Below are 19119 nucleotides of genomic sequence, written 5' to 3' on the forward strand. Positions count from 1 at the left end.
TTTATCAGATTTGGGGTGAGACCAAATCAGTCTTTTCGAGTTCATTAACTGAGGAGAAATGGGCTCCCTGGTACCGTTTCTGTTGCTGTTTCCCTTGGTAGGGTGTATTTCAATTGGTAAGTCTGCATAGAACATATTCAAGGTGAAATTAAAGACTTCGGTGCGAATTTTAGATTATCTCACGAAACGGAATACCATCCTAGCAGCGGAGAAACAATTGTCAACCGGGGGTCATGCCTTCCTCACAGCCAAGGAAATCAAAGCCGACGAAGTTCTCATGAACCTCAAGAACAAAACCATAGTCGAAGGAGTTACCAGTCCCAGATCTTACGCCCCAGCGATGCACTTCTTCCAGGCCAAGCCCATAATTGACAACAGCAGCATTTTCAAAATTGTACGATCTATGCCCAAAGGATCGGTTCTGCACCTTCACAATACGGCAGCGGTAAGCTCCGAGTGGATCATCAAAAATTTAACCTACAGACCGGAGGCAAAGCTGTGCGAGTCCGAAGGCAACGTCTACTTCACCACTCGGAAGAGCCCGATATGCCCGGAGGAATCGCTCAAGTCCATTCAGTCGCTTCGTGCGAAAAACGGCTCGATTGAAGCGTTCGACGCTTGGTTGGAGTCTCACGTCAATCTCAAGAAGAGCGACCCCGAATTGATGCACGCGGACATCAACACCATCTGGGTGGAGTTCGAGAAGATGTTTTCCGTCATACGGGACTTCGTCAACTACAGACCGTTCTTCGAGGCCTTCCACACGCAGCTGTTGAAGGAATTCTACGAAGACAACGTCCAGTACATAGAACTGCGGATGCCTCTGTCGAAGTTGTACGATGCGGATGGGAAAGTGTACGACGAAGCTCAGGTGGCTACCATCGTGGTGAACTTGATCGATAGCTTTAAAGCGACCCATCCAGGGTTTGTTGGGGCTAAGGTCATATTCTCCAAGCATCGAGGCGTCGATAGCGGAACGGCGCAGGATCTGCTGAAGTCTTACGTGAAACTGAAGTGAGTAGGATGTGTAATTTTAAATTGTTTCTAGGTCGTTTAAAACTAGCCTTAGATTTGACAAATCGCCAACAATTCGTTATTTAACTAAATTGAGTTTTTTAGTCCACAAACTCCAAAACTTTTTTAGTTTTCAATACGTATGCACCCGAAGTTCTGGGAGTAGTGTGTGATCTTCTGATTCGGTTACATGTTCTTTTGGGATAAGTGACGGAATCAGGATCAATCGTGTTTGGCTCGCGTTGTACATATTCGTGTAGTAGATGGATTACCAACTGGTGACACCGTTACGTTAATGTATTTTTCAAACAAACTACAGATGGTTTGTCACTACAAGTGTCGGCATAAACTTTTATTTCTGTTTTATGTAAATTTAATAAAGGTACACATGCCGTCGTTTGGGGTGACTTTGGGCCACTATTGTTACAGCAAACTAAAACCAGAATAATGAAGATAATGTGACAAGCTTCAAGAATACGTTAAAAATAGCCGCTACATAGTCATAGATTATTTTTTTAACGTTCATGCTAGCCATGAGGTATACCGAAAAGGGCGGTCAAGGTTACCCCCTAGGCCCAATGGCATCTCGCATGGCAATTCCGATAACAATCAGAGAAATTTTGAGGCAGTAATCAATGGTAGAATATATTTATCACAAAGGATTCCCCCAACAAATTTCGGCTCCGCCACAATCAAAACGTTCCTTGAGCTGCTCAGTGAGGCTCTGTGTATGAAATATTATCGACTTCGCAAGACATGATTTAATTTTATGAATAAAATTTGATCAGTGATGGATTCACATACCTTCATGCACAATGTTTAAAATTATTCGAAATTTGAATAAAAAAATTGGTTTTAGGAAAGTATTTTAGAATGCAAACAACATTCAATTTAAAAACGTCGAAACAATCAATTTATCAATTGCAGGGCTGACAGCAGGTCTTTTTTAGAGGTTTGGTCTTTATTTTTGATATAAGGTATCTGATTTCTTTATTTTTCAACCAAAATGGTCTCTAAAGTACTTTTTTTTAATATATCCCTTGCAGTAAGTTTTGATGCAAAATTATGCAGGCTCCAGAGAAAACATCAGACTGTTACGAGACGTGGATGATTCACGAAGCTTTTCCTCGAGAAAGCGGTTTCTTCAGAGATTTAATCTAGAATATTTCCAGGAACTCCTACAGGAATCTACCAGAAATTCTCCTAGATATTCCTTTGTGAATTCTCCTAGATATTTTTCCAGCACTTCATCCTCTCTCTTGTTATTTGCTCAGGGATAACTTTGAAGATTTTTACAAACACCTCTTAGGACTTCATCCAGATATTTTTCCATTAATTTTGCAACCAAATTTTCCAGTTGTTACTTTAGGAGATCTTCCAAAAAATTTCCAAGAGAATCAACATTTTTTTTCCAAGAGAATCAGCAAAGGGTTTTTGCAAGAAATATCCAGGGATTTTATTTTCAAGAAACCCTACATGAATTTCTACGTCAAATCATCGACGGTAAGTCCTAAGAATTTCCTTAAAAAAAACCTTTAGGAGTTATTCGAGAAAATACATTAAGAACTTTTAAAAGAATTCCTCAAACTCAACCGTGTGTTTCATTATGGAGTTCTTCCAGATTTTTTATTCTATGAATATCTCCACAATTTATGCAAAGAATTATGACTGCTAAACATTCTCAAAAAAAATCCCAAGGACTTACAAAAGTTCAAGATTCTATACTAATTAACACTGCAGCATTTTTACAGAAAATCCTATACTTATTTTTAATCATATCATCCAATTCAACTACAAATTCTAAGATTTTCTCAAGAATCTATGAGTTTCAATAGTAACCGTTATTCATCAAGGTGACTTAAAACCTCACATGAGTTTCATCAGAGGTTACTTCAAAATTTGCTTTAGGAATAACCCACGAATTTTTATGAACAGTTACTCAGATCTCAGAAAAATAAAATCAGATTAACATAAAGAAATGCCCAGAAAAAATCCTGAAATAATACTTGGAAAAATTATGACGACTTCCCTGAGAAATTTTGAAGAATTACTGTAGGAACTCAAAATGAAATCTCTGAAAAAAATTCCTGGGGATATCCTTAGAGAAATTCGTAGTTATAATCTTTAATAAATTCCGAAGGATAATTGTTAAGAAATCCCTAGAGGCATCTTTGGAGAAACTTCTGGTTGAGTTTTTTAAGAAGTTCTTAACGGAAGTCTAAGGGGATGTCGTGGGAAAATCGATTGAAGAATCACTGAATAAAATCCTGGAGGATTTGGGGATTTCTTGAAAAATGTCCAAAAGAAAGGAACGATCGCTGAGTTAATTTCTGTGATTATATTTGGCAAAAACTAGGTTGTGTTTTTAGATTCAAAACTTATTTTCTTAGGAAAGTTCTCGAAAGACAAATAATCATTACATGAACTACCCATAACTGCATATTTGTAACATTCGACAAAAGTAGGCATTGAGTAAATGGAATATCAAGTGTGCATTTCATGGCAGTATGTATGGCCCACCCAGACAACCAGAAATCGCATGAAAGTTCACGTTACACCTCGTTTATTCATACTAATTACATCAAACCCGCAAAACACCGTGGATAAACTCGTCAGATTTATGACCTTCCTTGCATAAAACACTTCTTTTCTGAGTTCACTTGTACATTTTGTTTCGTCTCGTACACTCGTACAAACAAAATCGGATCACTCCGTAGCAGCTGTCAAATCAACATTTGTTATCATAAGTTAAGTCGGATAAGATCACAGGTTAGTTCGGTAGAAAATTTATACACTCGCATTGTATGTTATTATTCATCACATAATGTATGCACGCATATCGCCTCCACTTTTGTACGTAGAAGGCCTTTTCGCGACATCTTATAAGTGAAATGTTGCACATACAAAGCCTCCAGGTGATTTCGTTAAACGTACATTTTGGTTGTCTGGGCAGTATCGCATACTAGGTGAATAGTCAGAAAATAATTCTGATAGAAATTTGATTGTTATTACATTACTAGACTTATTTATAACCTCATTGTGACTGTTATGCGGTTATAATTACCAAATTTAAATTTTCTGGAACATTCTCACAGATTTCAGTAAGTTGATCGAAAGTATTTATCATTTGATGACCCTCCACGGTATTAACTCCAATTTGTCAAAAATGTCGAATGTGACAAATTTGCAGTTATGGGCAGAGAAGTCCTGGAGAAATTTAAGAGATGAACTAGCCTAGGGCTGCAAATCTATCAAATAAAAAAATCTATCCTTCTATCCTAGCCTGAGGATCTTCGGAGTAATATCTGAATCTTTGGGCAAATACTCAAAACAATTTCTGATGAAATTCCTTAAAAAAAACTGTCGTAATGTTAGTTGTCTTAAGTATCCCAATGGCCCATGGTAACCATTTGAGATTTCTTTACTGAACACAGGCCAAAAATGAAAATTCTGAGAATGAAGCATACTGATGCACTTGAAAGTTCCGTTCAGTTTCCAATGATGATTAATCTTACAAAGGATATGAAAATGAGTCTTCTTATCAAATACATGCAGGTTTCTTATTAAATACAATTCAGTTAAAAAAAAAACTAATGCATTAAAAAAATCTGGGAGCGTGAAACGCTACTGAATCAAATTATTTTGTACATATATTTTTATATATATGAATCAAGAATAATTTTTGAATCTGGAATTATTTTGTAAAACTTTGAGAATAACAGGATATATCCGGGAAATTCATTTCTGTAAACGAGTAGATACCCTGAAATAACCTTTGAATAGTTCTACATTATAAGTATCAACGTAAATAAAAAAGGATAAATTGTGGTTTAGATTCTATTTAAATATTTTACCAATATTTTTTCACTAGTTTTAAGTAAGAGTCATATTTTCCTCCTTATCCATGGGTCGCATTATCGACCAAATGTGACTCCTAGATCTTTACCCATCCTCACTTACAAACACCCATCCCGTTGTGATTGTGGAGATGCAGAGGTATTCTCGGTCACTAGAAGCAACAATCGTCTCATTCCATCACTATAACAACTATCTTCATGCGCTTGGACTGCGCCGTTATTCATTTGGATCGTAGAGCAATTACCAGTTCCGATCAATACCGGTGTAATTGATTGGTGTGTGCTGGTCGTGTCATCACCGTAAAATCATCGACCTTCCACTTTGACTCTCGATTCTAGACTCTTTTACTTTATTCAAATAGATTTAATGCTAACTTAAGTCTACACAATTCTACAAAGTAAGGTTATAAAATATAAGAAGGAGATGCCTGGACTGCATTTGGGTATTGGTGATTGATATGTACTTGTACTTTAAATGAAGGAGTGAAACATATGCATAAAATAAATATAACACTGAGTTTCTTTAAAAACACCTATAGGCACTACTTCAAAAATTACTTCCGGAATGACTCCAAAGGTTCTTTCATAAATTTGACAATTTGACTAATGCTAGTTTCTCCCAGAATTTCCCCAGAGGATTACCGAGAAAGTTTCACACATAATTGGAGGTGTTTTTAAGTGAAACTCAAAAATAGCTCTAATGCAACTTCTTGATAAACATCTGGTGAAATGCTAAAAGAGTAACCTCCAAAGGAAATACTTGATGGATTTTCACGAATAAATACCGGTTGGATTTATTGAATATATCTAGAAAAATCCTGGAATGATTTTCTGAAATATGGTGCTACTGTTCCTTGAATGTCGGTTTCTCGAATACCTCGTTTCCCCGAATAGCCCAGTGCCCCGAAGGATTTTTAGCACTGATAATTGTCATAACTTTTTGCGGGTCGTTTGATTTGAACCGTGCTTTGCTTGATTGGCAGGTTCTAGGAGGTTATTTGAAATATCTGCAACAGCAACAATTGACTCACTGGTTACAGTTGTAGATGTGAAAACCTTCTTAATAAACTTTCGAAATATCACTGATTATGCTTGTAAATTTGAAGACCTGTACTTAAATGAGATCTCGAATTATTTGAACAATCGTTGAACTCAAAACATTGTAGAGTATAAGTAAACGAGTCTCACTAGTAAGGATTTCTTGAGTTGTCTCTATCTTCAATCTCCGCATTGTTCTTGTTCGCAAGGCTAGGTAATATCCTTCGTTACGCTTGTAGGTCAGAAAAACTATATTCCAAGTAACTCTTGGAAAAACTTAAACCAATGTTTCTCAACCACCCAAACAACCAAAATGTACGTTTAACTAAATCACCTGGATACCGTATACGTGTAAAATTTCACTTATAAGATGTCGCGAAAAGGGCTTCTTCGTACAAAAGTGGAGGTGATAAACGTGCATATGTGATGAATTATAGCATACAATGCGAGTGTATAAATTTTCTACCGAGCTAACCGTGATCTTATGCGACCTAACTTATGATAACAAATTTTGATTTGACAGCTGCTACGAATTGAATCGATTTGCTTTGTACGAGTGTACGGGACGAAACAAATTGTGCAAATGAACTCAGACAAAAAGCATTTTATGCGAGGAAACTTGCGAGTTTGATGTAATTTGCATGAATGAACGAGTTATTTCGTGAACTTTTATGCGATTTCTGGCTGTCTGGGCAGTGTTCCATAAAACCATAGATAGTCGTGAATACCTCTCAGATTAGAAATGAAGCCATTTGAAATGCCTGTACTTGTCGTAATTGATGAATAAATTGCAATGTGAAAACATTTTCTTTTTCTGCAGATATCTCTGGGTTATTCTCAGTATATTTCTGGACCAACCCTGGCAGATTTCCTCATAGATATTTGCTGGTATCCTGAAAAGATTCTTCAAAACTCCTGGGCAAGGTACCTGTAATGCTAGGTAAAGCAATATAAGCAGTCAGTGGATGCGGGGTGTGGTACACTGCGGGGGCGGTGGAAATGACAGCTGGCTAGTTTGTGTACGTTGTTCTGTTTTCGATCCCTTAGAAACCGAGGTTGCTAATGGTTGTTTGTTTTTATCAAACAAGCAGAAATTTTTCTCGCGTCAGTCAATAGTCCTCCTTTTTGCCGAGCAATCACCCTAATAAATTAAGTAAGTTTTTCATAATAATTATAATGTGACGTAATATTAAATGTAAATCTATTTAAATTTTAGAACTTGAAACACAGCTATGCAAATTCTACGTTTGCGATCATCGATGAAGTTCTTCTCGTGGACCATTATGATCAAGCGCACCCCGAAACACGCCCGTCCAACTGCTTTATTTGCGACGATGAATTCCATCGGAAGGCCTTCTGGGAGACCTTTCCCATATGAATCCGGACAAAGACATACTGAGGATATCAGTGAATAATCCGTTCAAGCGTTAACAGATACAAAAAACCCGGGTTTACATGTGTACCCCTTGCCGGAGAAGCTTTTGGGCGAAACGGACCACCATTGCGCACTTTATAGTGCACACGGATCGGCAGAATGTTTGCGAGCACTGCAAGATGAAGTTCCGAGTTTGGAGGACCATTTACTGGATGTACCTATGATTAAAGCATATATTGAAAGGCTTTGAAAGTTACTGTGAAAATCTAGTTTAAATGTAAAGAAGAATTGATAATAAAGTTCTGTAAATACTGACACTTGTCGAAAGAAAAGGGGCTATCCATAGACCAAGTGGACTACAATTTTATTACCCCAGATACTCTTTGTTGAGCTTTGTATATAGAAAATTCTAAAAAAAAAAATGCATTAGAGTTTGAGCTGAAACACAGACAGAGCTCAACTTGTCGACGATAAGAGCTCCAAAAAGGCTAGCTGATTTCGATGTGTATGGCATTGTTGTAATCCATTTTTAACATGCAGTGCATTTGCTGTTATTTAGACTCTCTCACTAATACACCCCGAGCAGATTCGAAGGAACTATTGTTGCTGGAGAATAGGCGATTGGAATCTACCGTCAAAGAATGTTTTCAATTTCATGGCATGCTAGTCTGTTTTATTACAACAAACTAGTTATCTGTCATATGTGATTCTAATATGGCGGAATGAACGATTTCACACATTGAACTACCTCCCTTCTAGATACCTTGCTCCTGGGATGTTCCTTTATGGGTAAAATCTTCCCAAGAATCTGATCTGCAAAACTTTAGTTGAAACTCTTGGAAAAATTAGCAGATTACTTCTAAGATTCAATTTAATATCTGGGGAAATGAGTCAATGAATTCAGCAATGAACGGATTCCCAGTGTAGATCTTGGGATTTCTATGGGGATCCAGGAATTGTAGCGTGGACCTTAGGATTTCAATGTGAATCCTGGGATTGTAATGCCAAACGCAGTGTCAGTAGATTTCAGTCCTACGTTTCCAGTGTAGATCCTTAGATTCCCGTGTGGATCCTGGTGATCCAGTGTGGATCTTGGGGGAGTCCAGTGTAAATTTCCGTGTTCAAGCATTAAACCTGGTATTCCAGTGCGGATCCTGGGATTTCACTGTGGACCCTGGCATTCCAGTATGAATGCTACGATTCCAGTGAAGATACTTAGAATCCAGTGAGGAAACTGATATTCAAGTTTGGGTCCCTGGATTTCAGAATGGATCCTGGGAAGCCTGTGTAGATCTCTGACGACGCATTCTACTCTTGGGCTGGCCCCACGTTAGAGCCCTGTTGAACCTCTACTGGACGCTCATGTACTCTTCGCTACTCTACGACGACTCGTTTTCCGCTGCTACTGTTCGAGCTCTCCTGGTTGACCAGTTGGATACCAAAATCGGTCCAAAGATTATGGATGGAAGATGATTTCCGGTTCACTGGCGCCCCGACGACCCAAAACAGGTTTGTGACTATCGATGCTACTCGGCCTAGTCCCCGACGGTGGAGCTAGTCTACTCCGGCTACACGTTTCTTCATGCTTCGATACTGCCGGTGGAGTGCCGAAGTTGGTCTAGCAATTCCGGTTGGGGATGGCTTCCGGTTCACTGGCGCTATTTCACGAATTACTCAGCTAGTCCCTGACGCAGGATCTAGCCTACTTCGATCGCAGCCCGGAGGTCTCTGGTCTTCACGCCATCTCCTTTGCAGCAACGACATAATCTGTTAATCGCATTCCAAGTGCTTTCATGCTGGTACATGGTCTGCACGATGTTGTCCGGACTTAGGAAACTTGCGGTTTCTGACATAATCTCGTTTCGTATATCCCTGAATCAAGGGCAGTCGAATATAACATGCTCCGGTGTCTTCACGATATTTGGACAGGACGGACAATGTAGAAATTCTGCGTGTCCGAAGCTGTGCAGATATTTCCGGAAACATCCATGGCCTGACAAAAGCTGGGTCAAGAAGAAGTTAACTTCTCCATGTTTCTGATCGTCCATACCGACACGTTAGAAATTAGCCTTCCATTCTCCGAATTATTCCACTCCTGCTGCCACCTCGTCTTTGTATCCATTCTGATGGTATTCCTCACATTCCTAGTGTCCCTTTACTGGTAGTATGCAATGTCCTCAGCTAGAGTGATGAAGATGGGGATCATTCCGGCGATAACGCACACTGCCATCGACGATATAGTGCGGTAAGCACTCGTTTTGCACCCGTATAGCCATGAGCCGGAACGTACCTGCCAACTTCTCTCTATTGCGTTTGGTTGTCAACGCTGCAGATAAAGCCGGGACTCCGTATCTCAGTATGGATGATGATAAGGTCGCCACAAGACGCCTCGTACTGCTTCTTGGTCCTCCAATGTTGGGCATGATCATAGCTACAGTGTAAGCTGCTTTCGTTGCCTTTTCGCAGGCATAGTGTAAGTGGTTGTTGAAGTTTAGCCTGTCGTCGACCATTACTCCAAGAGCGCTTCGATTAGATTGCATGTCCTTCGACGATGCTCTCGAACTACTGTTGCTGACAGTACCACTTCCGTTTTGTGATGAGTCAACTTCAGCTTGACTCCAGTCATTCACGATTCAATAATGTCTATCGAATCCACCATCAGCATCTACACCTCCTCCACAGTCTCGCCAGTTATCGCAAAAACGACGTAATCTGTGTACCCAACGATTTCGACTCAATTTGGCAGTGTCAAGGTTCGCCATTACTTTGGTTGACATCCGTCCCTGGAACCGGGTACTGGTTCACGACATGAAGTAAACCAGTACTCGGTTCAGAAAGTAGCTTTGCAGAACTTTACACAGATTTGGGGATCCGTATTCTGATTCGTGGAACTTTACACAGATTCGTAGATCCGCATTCCGTGTAGGGCGGCTGCCCAACTGGCACTGTTTAACGCTTTTTAACATCCATCGTTACCACTGCGCAGCCTCTCCTTTTCTGTTTGGACGCTTTATCCCCGTACGCGATGACCGTTCGAATAGCATCCACCGTTGAAGTCTTTTTTACGGAATCCGACTCCAGTGTGGACCCTGGGATTTCAGTGTGAATATTAAGATTCAAGTTTGGACACTGGGACTTCAATGCAGATCATGGGATTCCTTTGTGTATCCTAGGGATCCAGTGTGGATTTCGGAGTTTTATTGTGGATCCTGGGTTTCCAGTGAGGCTTTTGGGGTTCCAGTTTGGATCCTGGGTTTCCTGGGTGGTATTTCAGGATCGATCTTGGAATACCAGTTTGGATACCGAGATTCCAGTGTGGATTCTGGGACTCCAGTGCGAATACTTGGATTCCAGTGTAGATCCGGGGATTATGTGTCCCGGATTTCCAGCTCCTAGATTTTAAGTGTGGATATTGGGATACCCAGGTTCCTTGGATTCCAGTGTAGATCCTGGGATTAAAGTATAGATCATGGGATTCTAGAGTGGATTATGAGATCCCAGTGAAGATCCTGGGATTTCAGTATGGATTCTTGTATTCCAGTGAGGATTATGGCATTCCAGTGGGAATGGTTTAATGGGAATCCTAGGATTCCTGTGAGAATTCTTGGCTATCAGTGGTTAAACTGTGGAAAATCTGTGAAAGTTATGCTGAAAGTTATCCGGTGTGAGTACGGAGGGAATCTTATGAGTTTTTTTTTGTCAAACAAATAGAAACAAATAGATATCCTGGGGAAATAATTAGGGAATTGTGTAAGTATCCAACAAGAATCATGTGAGAATTCTCTGGAATTTTTGTGTGTTGGCATACTGCAGGAATAATGAGAATTGCGTGTGATTTCTATGGGCATCCTGAGGATATTCCGATGAAAATTTTGTGGGATTCAGGGTGTTATTCTTCGAAAAATTTGTGGAAATACTGTAGGAATTCTGTTCAAGTCCATTTGAAGTTCTGTGAGAAACCTTCACAAGTCATGTAGGATTATCATGGAAAAATGTGAGCTATTATTTCTATTTAAATAAGGATTTTCACATTCTCTTAAGGATGGTACACAAATTATGTCACGCTAAATTTCAACTTTTTCGACCCCCCCCCCCTTTGTCACTTTTTTTATGAGTCCTTCGAAAACTTTGCAAGGCTTGTCACGCTTGGCTTTACCCATCCCCCCTTGGAGCGTGACGTAATTTGTGCATGACCCCTTATCATATTGCGATTCTCCAGAAAATATCAGGTGATTAATATAAATGTGAAACAATTCAGACGGTAATGGGTTAATGATGAGTTGACGGCGATTTTTATAATTTCAAGTTTAAGTCTTAATCATCTCTGAACTATACATTCCAGCAAGGAGTTCCCTAAGTTGGTGGTCGGTTTCGACCTGGTCGGCCAGGAGGACATTAACCAACCGTTAACCAGCTTCCTGGAAGAACTGCAGGAGTTCAGAAAGACTACCCCATACTTTTTCCACGCTGGAGAGACAAGTATTCCTTGTTAGGTTATCTTTAAATTTCGCCAAAGATCTTCATGTTCTACCTCTTTCCAGATGGTTACGGCAGCGAGTCGGATCTCAATCTGATTGACGCCATTCTGCTCGACAGTCGACGCATCGGGCATGGATTCTCGCTGTACAAACATCCGGTCCTTCGGAAGATGGTCAAATCGGAAGGGATTGCTTTGGAGGTGTGCCCTCTGTCCAACCAGGTGCTTCGCTTGGTGAACGATCTGCGGAACCATCCGGCTGTGTATTACGTCTCCGAGAGCATACCGATTGTGATATCAGCGGACGATCCAGGCTTTTGGGACAGCAAAGGCGTCAGCTATGATTTCTACTACGCATTGATGGCTATTGCACCCAGTTCGATCGGGATTGGATTCCTAAAGCAAATCGTTTGGGATTCAGTGAGGTTGGTATTAATGACGTGGATGTTGTTGAGTTGAAATTTGAATTTATTGTTTTAGATATAGCTCATTGACACCGGAGGAACGCACGGAATACTCGGAAGTTCTCCAGCCAAAGTGGGACCAATTCTTGGACGATCTAATCGCTGGAAAATTATTCTAATACTTTACTTCTTCTGTGAAACCACAAATCACACTAACAATATCACAATCACTGGGGTTGCCGTTTCTGCTGAATGAAGTTCCTACAGCATATCACAATTTGGTCATAGCACCGTCTGAATCCATGAATTCCACGTTCCTGCCAGGCAAACGAAACTTGATGAATTGATGAACTCCCAATAAACTAAGCACCACTTACAAAATACGGGTCGAAAATGATTTTATCCAACTCCTTCATCCGGTAGTTACCCAACAGCTCCACACTAGCCGGACAATTTTCCGGAGCCAGTGCCATCAAGTCTCTCACGTTGCCTTCGTCCATTCCGAAAATGTAATCGAATCGATGGAAGTCATCTGCCTCGATTTGCCTCCCAATGTGCTCCAAATCCAGTCCATTTTCCCGCAGCACGGCCAAACAGCGTTCCTCCGGGGAACGACCCACGTTCCAATCGGCCAACGCCGCACTGTCTACCGTCCAGTCCAGATTCTCCCGCAGCAACATGTCTCGCATTACGGCTTCAGCCATGGGCGAACGGCATGAGTTTCCTACAAGGAGATGTGCGTTACAGGATGCATGATGCAGGATGTGCTTTTAAGAGAATCAAACTACTTACCAATGCAGACGAACAGAATTCGCATCCTGATGGTGAAATTCTGTTTTGGCGACTGAAGCACGAGCGGAGCTAAAAATATGAATCATGCTCTCTCGTCTTGCTTTGCGAGTAGAGATGACGATGTTACTGATTGAGCTGCGGTTGGAGAGTAGAGTAAGGTGGGGCAAAAGTTTGACCTTAGTGATATAATCAATGTTTCCAGAAAAACAATAGCAGTTGACACAAAATAAATACCATACAGTGAACCTTCAACATATTGGCTATAATTTTGCTGAACATACTTGTGTCAAAATATTTACCCATTTTCAGTTAAAACAGTTTCAGAATTTATTGTCTTAAACGAACTTTTGCCCCACCGGTGGGGCAAGAGTTCGTATCTAGTGTGGGGCAAAAGTTCGCTGGCTAAAACACTAAATATTGATACTTTTATGACAGGCAGACTTTATACCAGCCATAAACTTATGTTTGCCTGAAAATACACACTAAATTTTCATCAAAAAATTACCCAAAACAGGGATAATTTTAATATACCCAAAAATAGCATTTTTCGCAAAACTAAGTGAAAATGTTAAATTTTGGTGATATTTTTCGCACCATCAGGCAAATTTCGCTAAATTTGAAGATAATATTATGTGAATTTTGGGCAATTTGAATTTTTTTCCGTAATTTTATACATGAGTCGAATTTTTGCCCCGCTGATTAAAACTTTTGCCCCACTATGGGCCAAAAATTGTTTCCGAGCATTTACGCAAAAACTAATACACCTCAAAGCAGCCTTATGCCTAGAAACGTCCTTCAATAAAATATTGAAAAAGATTTTATCTTTATTTGATTCCTTTGAACAAAAGTTTGACCAAAAATTAGAATGTTCACGTCAAAAAACAACAAATAGGCATAACTTTTCCAAATCCCAACCGATTTTTATGATATTTGGAATGAAAGTCTTCTACTTGAATAGCATTCAAACCATCATGACATTTACAAGTTTTGTTTTGAATTGAGATTGAAATCTTAAAAAGAAACTTTTACCCCACTCGAACTTTTGCCCCACTTTACTTTACTCCGCTAACAGGTTAGACTGGCCTTATTGAAGTGGAAGCGTTCCTGTCTACAGTAAGATTTCATTTAACAAACTAACACGGGGGTTCACAAAAAATGTTTGAAGCCTTGTGGGTTTTAGAAAAAGTGAGTTTGTCATGTAAATTATCGATGGAGTGGAATTTATAATATTAGAAATGGTAGGTTTCTCGTGTATTCTCTGGAGTTGCAGTATGCAGGTATTCAGATCTTCTCAAGACTTGTTGAAAAAATCTGCATGTGTAATCAGTAATACTAGGGGCTTTTCCTTAAAGCCGTATATGCTGAGCACATGACGGCTTCCCCCAAACTCATTTGCTATTAGTGACAAACGACGGAAGATCATCCTGGATAACACTTTGTAGGCAGCATTTAGAATATCAGTCGCTCGATAGCTCTCAAACTGCAGCTTGTCGTGATAACCGTAGATAACGCATATAACCCATTGCTTCCGATCCTCCGGTACCTGTTATGTCTTCCAGATTCTAAAACCGATGTAGACAAGCGACCTACTTCTATGAGTAGGTTCAACTTAAATAGCCTTCTCTTTTTTTTTGCTATTCTTGAGCACCATCATCACTCTTAAACTGGATGGTTCCAAAATTCCCACGTCATCGTTTCTCTCGCTGCCTTAAGCTTCCGTGCCTGTGCCCTCAGCGCCATTCAGATGTTCGATGCAGTGTTGCTTCTACCTTTCGATCACCTCTCGTCTGAAATTTCGGCACGCAGCTTTAGACTTTACGGGATGTGTTGAGTTTTTGGTAGATCTTTCGCGTTAGTTGAGAGCGCTACTCACTCTGCATCCTCCAAGCAACGTTTTTTATCCTAAAACAGATGACTAGCCCTAGTACCTAGCTGCAGCATTACTGCTTACTTCATTAAATCACATAATCATTCTTCTCTTTTGAAAGGAGCTCAATTAGTTTCATAAAATGATTATAGGGTAGGTGTACCCTTAAAAGACAGTCCTCTACTGTCACACTATTGGCTTCAAACGGAAATTTTGATATAAACCGTTTTCTTAGCTCTGCAAGTCCGAGCAACGGGTGCTCATCTCAGTAATTGATGACACCATAGAGTCCAAGCGATCCCTTAGGCATCTGGGGATAATGACAAGGTCAGACTCGATGACAAGCTGAATATGCCTATAAAAGGGCATCTACGGCAATAGCGGCACTGTCGAGGATGTCTTACAGCTCTGCTGTAATTGCAAGCAAACGCAAGCTCTTGGAAGCAGGAACCTATAGCGATTGGAATGCACGTATAGGATCATGTGCAGTGTTGATAGACTCACACTTAAATCTTAATCAATATACACTCCAGTGAGAGCAAACTCATTAGAGATCTGCTTCGCAAATCTCACGCATGAGATTTTGATGCAAAACCACTCAATCAACTAAAACCGTAAAAAAAAAGATTCAGTCGCAAAACCCGTCAAAAACTCGTGAAACCCGAATGTTCTTGTTTACGTTAGTAAGGAATACTATAATTTTACCAGACTAACAAGAAATTATTGCCGTGTGTGAGTAAACTGTGGAAATACGAGACAATGAGTTAAAAAGGTGAACCAAATCATCCATGATTTTTTGACTGCTGAGTTGCGTTTTTGACAACTCACGCATGAAAAATCTCAAGCGTGAGTTATGAGAAATTGAATTCTTCACAACATAGTAGGGACCATGGGGAAGTGAACTTCCACCTGACGCAGTTTCTGTCAGGATATGGTTGCTATATACAGTACCTGCATTGGTTTGGACACTCAGAATCTCCTACGTGCCCCATTTGTGCTGGTGTGGAGGAAACATCGGAGCATGTCGTGTTCGGTTGCCCGCGTTTCATTATTGTGAGAGATCGCATGCTCGGTCACGTCCCCCGACAATATAACAGAGAGAATGTGTGCGGATGCCGAGTGCTGGAATTCAGTAACTACGGCTGTCACTCACATTATGCTAGAATTGCAGCACTTATTCGGGACTACGAAGCTGCTGCTGTTTTTCTCGGTTTTCTGTGAGAAAAACAAGGAGAGATATATTTTTTGCTTTTTTTTTCACGCACACGATGACAGTTCCTTACGAGGTTTTCCATAAGTGCGAGTGCTTTGTAAATCTCTTTTTGTTTCGTAGTCGCCAATGGCGCGCAGACCAAGAGTCGGCTGCACTGTGGGCGGTTTCCATATAGACTGGCGGCCAAAAATATTTTTGCCATCTCATGTTATATTTAAGAGTTTTGTGATACAAATTTGATGTTTTGTTTTCAATAAACAAGTTTTCGAGACCAACTTTTGAAAAGGGCTTATACGAAAAGAGGTGTTTTTTTTTCTAATGATGCATATAGACCATTTATGCATTGTTAAAACCACAGATAACAGATGTTCATGTCCGATTGTAAAACTGTGTAAGACAAATAATGGTGATTTTAAGTGGCAACACAAGTAGCAACATCGTGGTGGCGCTGTTATCGCTAAGTTCCTATGGTGATGTCTGTGGTGAATATGAAACATTTCAAGATACTTATATTCACCACTGATTGCAGCAATACGTTGTGTGGCGGCGTTAGTGTTTCCAACGTGTTTTAGTTTGAATATTTACACAAGTTTTCAGAAGATTTTTGTTCTGGCATAAACATCTGTTATCTGTGTTAAAACCATTATGCATGCTAGAATTTAAATAGCTATGTTTTTAGCATTACTAAACATGCTAGATTAAACCAGATTAAAAAACATTTGCTTGATACCGTTCAAACGCCCTCCTGTTAAGCGCCATATTGTCTGTGGAAACATAACCGTCCAATGTAGCAAAATTAACAATCCAGAAAATAAAGCTTTCTCCGTAATATTTAAAAACTGAAGAAACGCTTCTCTTTGGCAAAATACTGAGGTAACTGAAAGATTTATTAAGATGTTAAAAAGATTTCAATATATTTCAATGGCTGACAAACTTCTCACATGAATGCTTCAGTTTGATTTTCAGAAAAAGCAAAAGAATCTTGTTATTTATTAGCGTTTAAGCGCTGGACATAATACATTATGCATTGGCTGTTTTTCATACAAAATGGTCAAGCTTAGAGGCATGAATCTCGGCATCACACTAATTGGAATTATCACTACAATGTTACTGATTTGTTTCTGGCCAGCACATCACGATATTTCAAACACAAACTTTTTACTTGTTTTTAATTATGAATCGTGGTTTATGGCCAACCAGCCGAGTGGAAGTTTAACAACTACCGAAAAGCTATTTAAATTAAAAAAAAAAAAATAATAACGCCTGTCAGCAGATGGTGTATTAGCGGACTACCATCAAAAGCTCGACGAGCGGATTAGCGAAATCAACAAAAGCGTCAACCTCAGAGATCTGTGGGAGTTAGTCCACGGAGCGGTGAGCACAGCAATGCGAGCAGTGCTAGGTGCTGCTCAATGAAGACCAAGGAACGGTTGGTTCGAAGAGGAGTTCCAGAAATGACGAACGAGAAGAACTTGGCTAGAAGCCGGATGCTGGTGTCTGGTACCCGTCAGAGCAGAGAGCGGTACAAGGAAGCAAAGGCAGCCGAAAAACGGATCCATCGCAGAAAGAAAAAGGAGCATGAAAAGGCAGTAAATGCTCAGGCACAAGAAGCTATGGAACAGAACGACATGCGACATTTCTACGAATCCGTCAATGGTGTGCGGAGAAAAACAGCGCCGTCTCTCGCCATGTGCAACGACCGCAGAGGAATCTTGCTGACGGATAAAACAATGGTGGCCAAGTGGAAAGAATACTTCGAGTCATTGTTAAACGGAGATTACGGAAGTGGATCTGGTAGCAGAATCCAAATCGATGACGATGGACAGGCTGTGGATCTCCAACGCTAGATGAGGTAAAGGAAGCTATCAATGGGCTGAAGAACAACAAGGCTGCTGGGAAGGACGAACTCCCAGCCAAACTTCTCAAACACGAAAGTGAACGGCTGCACGAACTCCTTCACCGTATTATTTCGAGGATATGGGAGGAAGAACAAATGCCTACAAGTTGGCTGGAAGGTCTCATTTGCCTTTTATACATCGTGGCATCGACTGGAGTGCGCCAATTACCGAGGGATAACACTCCTTAATTCAGCGTACAAAATCATGTCTGGAATTCTATTCAACAGATTAAGACCACATGAAGAGTCCTTTGTCGGCGAATACCAAGCTGGTTTTCGAGAGGGCCGATCAACGACGTATCAAATGTTTACCCTGCGTCAAATCCTAGATAAAAAAAACTTGCAGACTCATCATCTGTTTGTATATTTCAAAGCAGCTTACGATTCAGTGAAGAGAAACGAGTTGTGGCAAATTATGGCTTTCCGACGAAGCTGATTAGACTGATTCGTGCAACGCTTGATGCATCGAAATCAAGTGTGTGGATGATGTGTACGAGATTGCAAGACACCGGTCCTTCCGGTTGTCCTATATGGCCATGAATTATGGACATTGACGGAAGTCGACCGGAGAGCTTTCGGGGTGTTTGAACGTAAATTGCTGCGAACATTACTCGGCCGTAAACTATAAAACGGCATCTGGCGGCGTCGCATGAATCACGAGTTGCACCAAGTGAATAAAGAGGTGGATATTGTCAAGCGCATAAAGCACGGCAGGCTGCGTTGGGCTGGTCACGTTGCCTGTATTCCGGAAGAGCGACAAGCAAAGATAATATTCAACAAAGAACTCGGGCGAGGCCGAAGACTTTGTGGTTGTCACGCATGCGATGACTTTTTGCAGTTGATGAGGACTTGAGAGCACTTAACGTTCAGGGCGACTGGAAACGATTGGCCCAGGCCAGGAACGAGCCCAGTGGAGAAGACTCATCCATTGCGCGCAGATTCATCGTAGTGAATTGTAGCCCATCAAGTATAATAAAGTACTTCAAAGCTAAAAACGCTTCCTTCCTTAGGCGGCGCGATACAAGATGATCATAAAAGTGCTAACTAATATTTTCCTTTTGGTAATAGGGTATCATTGATAAAGGGAGTTTAAAAACTGTTACTTTAATAAAGAAATGTCTCTGATAATTCCAAAGGACAAACAGGCAGGTAACAACTTTTGATGTTATAGATGTTCGAAAGTAG

General features: G+C 40.4%; 2 protein-coding genes across 2 annotated transcripts; one reads left to right on the top strand and one right to left on the bottom strand.

Annotated features, from left to right (window-relative positions):
- Positions 1-21: 21 nt before the first annotated feature.
- On the top strand, positions 22-12482 carry LOC5577638 (adenosine deaminase 2). The gene is made up of 5 exons (XM_001656586.2): positions 22-116; positions 174-1014; positions 11627-11763; positions 11826-12186; positions 12242-12482. Exons 1-5 carry the CDS (start codon positions 59-61, stop codon positions 12342-12344), a joined length of 1500 nt encoding a protein of 499 aa, XP_001656636.2. The 5' UTR covers positions 22-58; the 3' UTR covers positions 12345-12482.
- LOC5577637 (low molecular weight phosphotyrosine protein phosphatase 1) lies at positions 12212-13070 on the bottom strand. The gene is made up of 3 exons (XM_001656585.2): positions 12958-13070; positions 12543-12889; positions 12212-12482 (listed from the first exon to the last, which is right to left on the bottom strand). The coding sequence occupies exons 1-3, from the start codon at positions 12980-12982 to the stop codon at positions 12393-12395; spliced, it is 462 nt and encodes a 153-aa protein (XP_001656635.1). The 5' UTR covers positions 12983-13070; the 3' UTR covers positions 12212-12392.
- Between the last annotated feature and the right edge of the window lie 6049 nt (positions 13071-19119).

The sequence above is a fragment of the Aedes aegypti genome, chromosome 1 (assembly GCF_002204515.2).
Source record: "Aedes aegypti strain LVP_AGWG chromosome 1, AaegL5.0 Primary Assembly, whole genome shotgun sequence".
NCBI lineage: Eukaryota > Metazoa > Arthropoda > Insecta > Diptera > Culicidae > Aedes > Aedes aegypti.

Excerpts from the sequence above, each read along its gene's own strand:
- LOC5577638 (XM_001656586.2), top strand. The coding sequence starts at position 59 with ATGGGCTCCCTGGTACCGTTTCTGTTGCTGTTTCCCTTGGTAGGGTGT. Across the intron at positions 1,015-11,626 it reads AAGTCTTACGTGAAACTGAA|CAAGGAGTTCCCTAAGTTGG; the intron begins GTGAGTAGGATG and ends TATACATTCCAG. Across the intron at positions 11,764-11,825 it reads TTTCCACGCTGGAGAGACAA|ATGGTTACGGCAGCGAGTCG; the intron begins GTATTCCTTGTT and ends ACCTCTTTCCAG.
- LOC5577637 (XM_001656585.2), bottom strand. The coding sequence starts at position 12,982 with ATGCGAATTCTGTTCGTCTGCATTG. Across the intron at positions 12,890-12,957 it reads AATTCTGTTCGTCTGCATTG|GAAACTCATGCCGTTCGCCC; the intron begins GTAAGTAGTTTG and ends ATCTCCTTGTAG. Across the intron at positions 12,483-12,542 it reads TCATTTTCGACCCGTATTTT|GAACGTGGAATTCATGGATT; the intron begins GTAAGTGGTGCT and ends TTTGCCTGGCAG.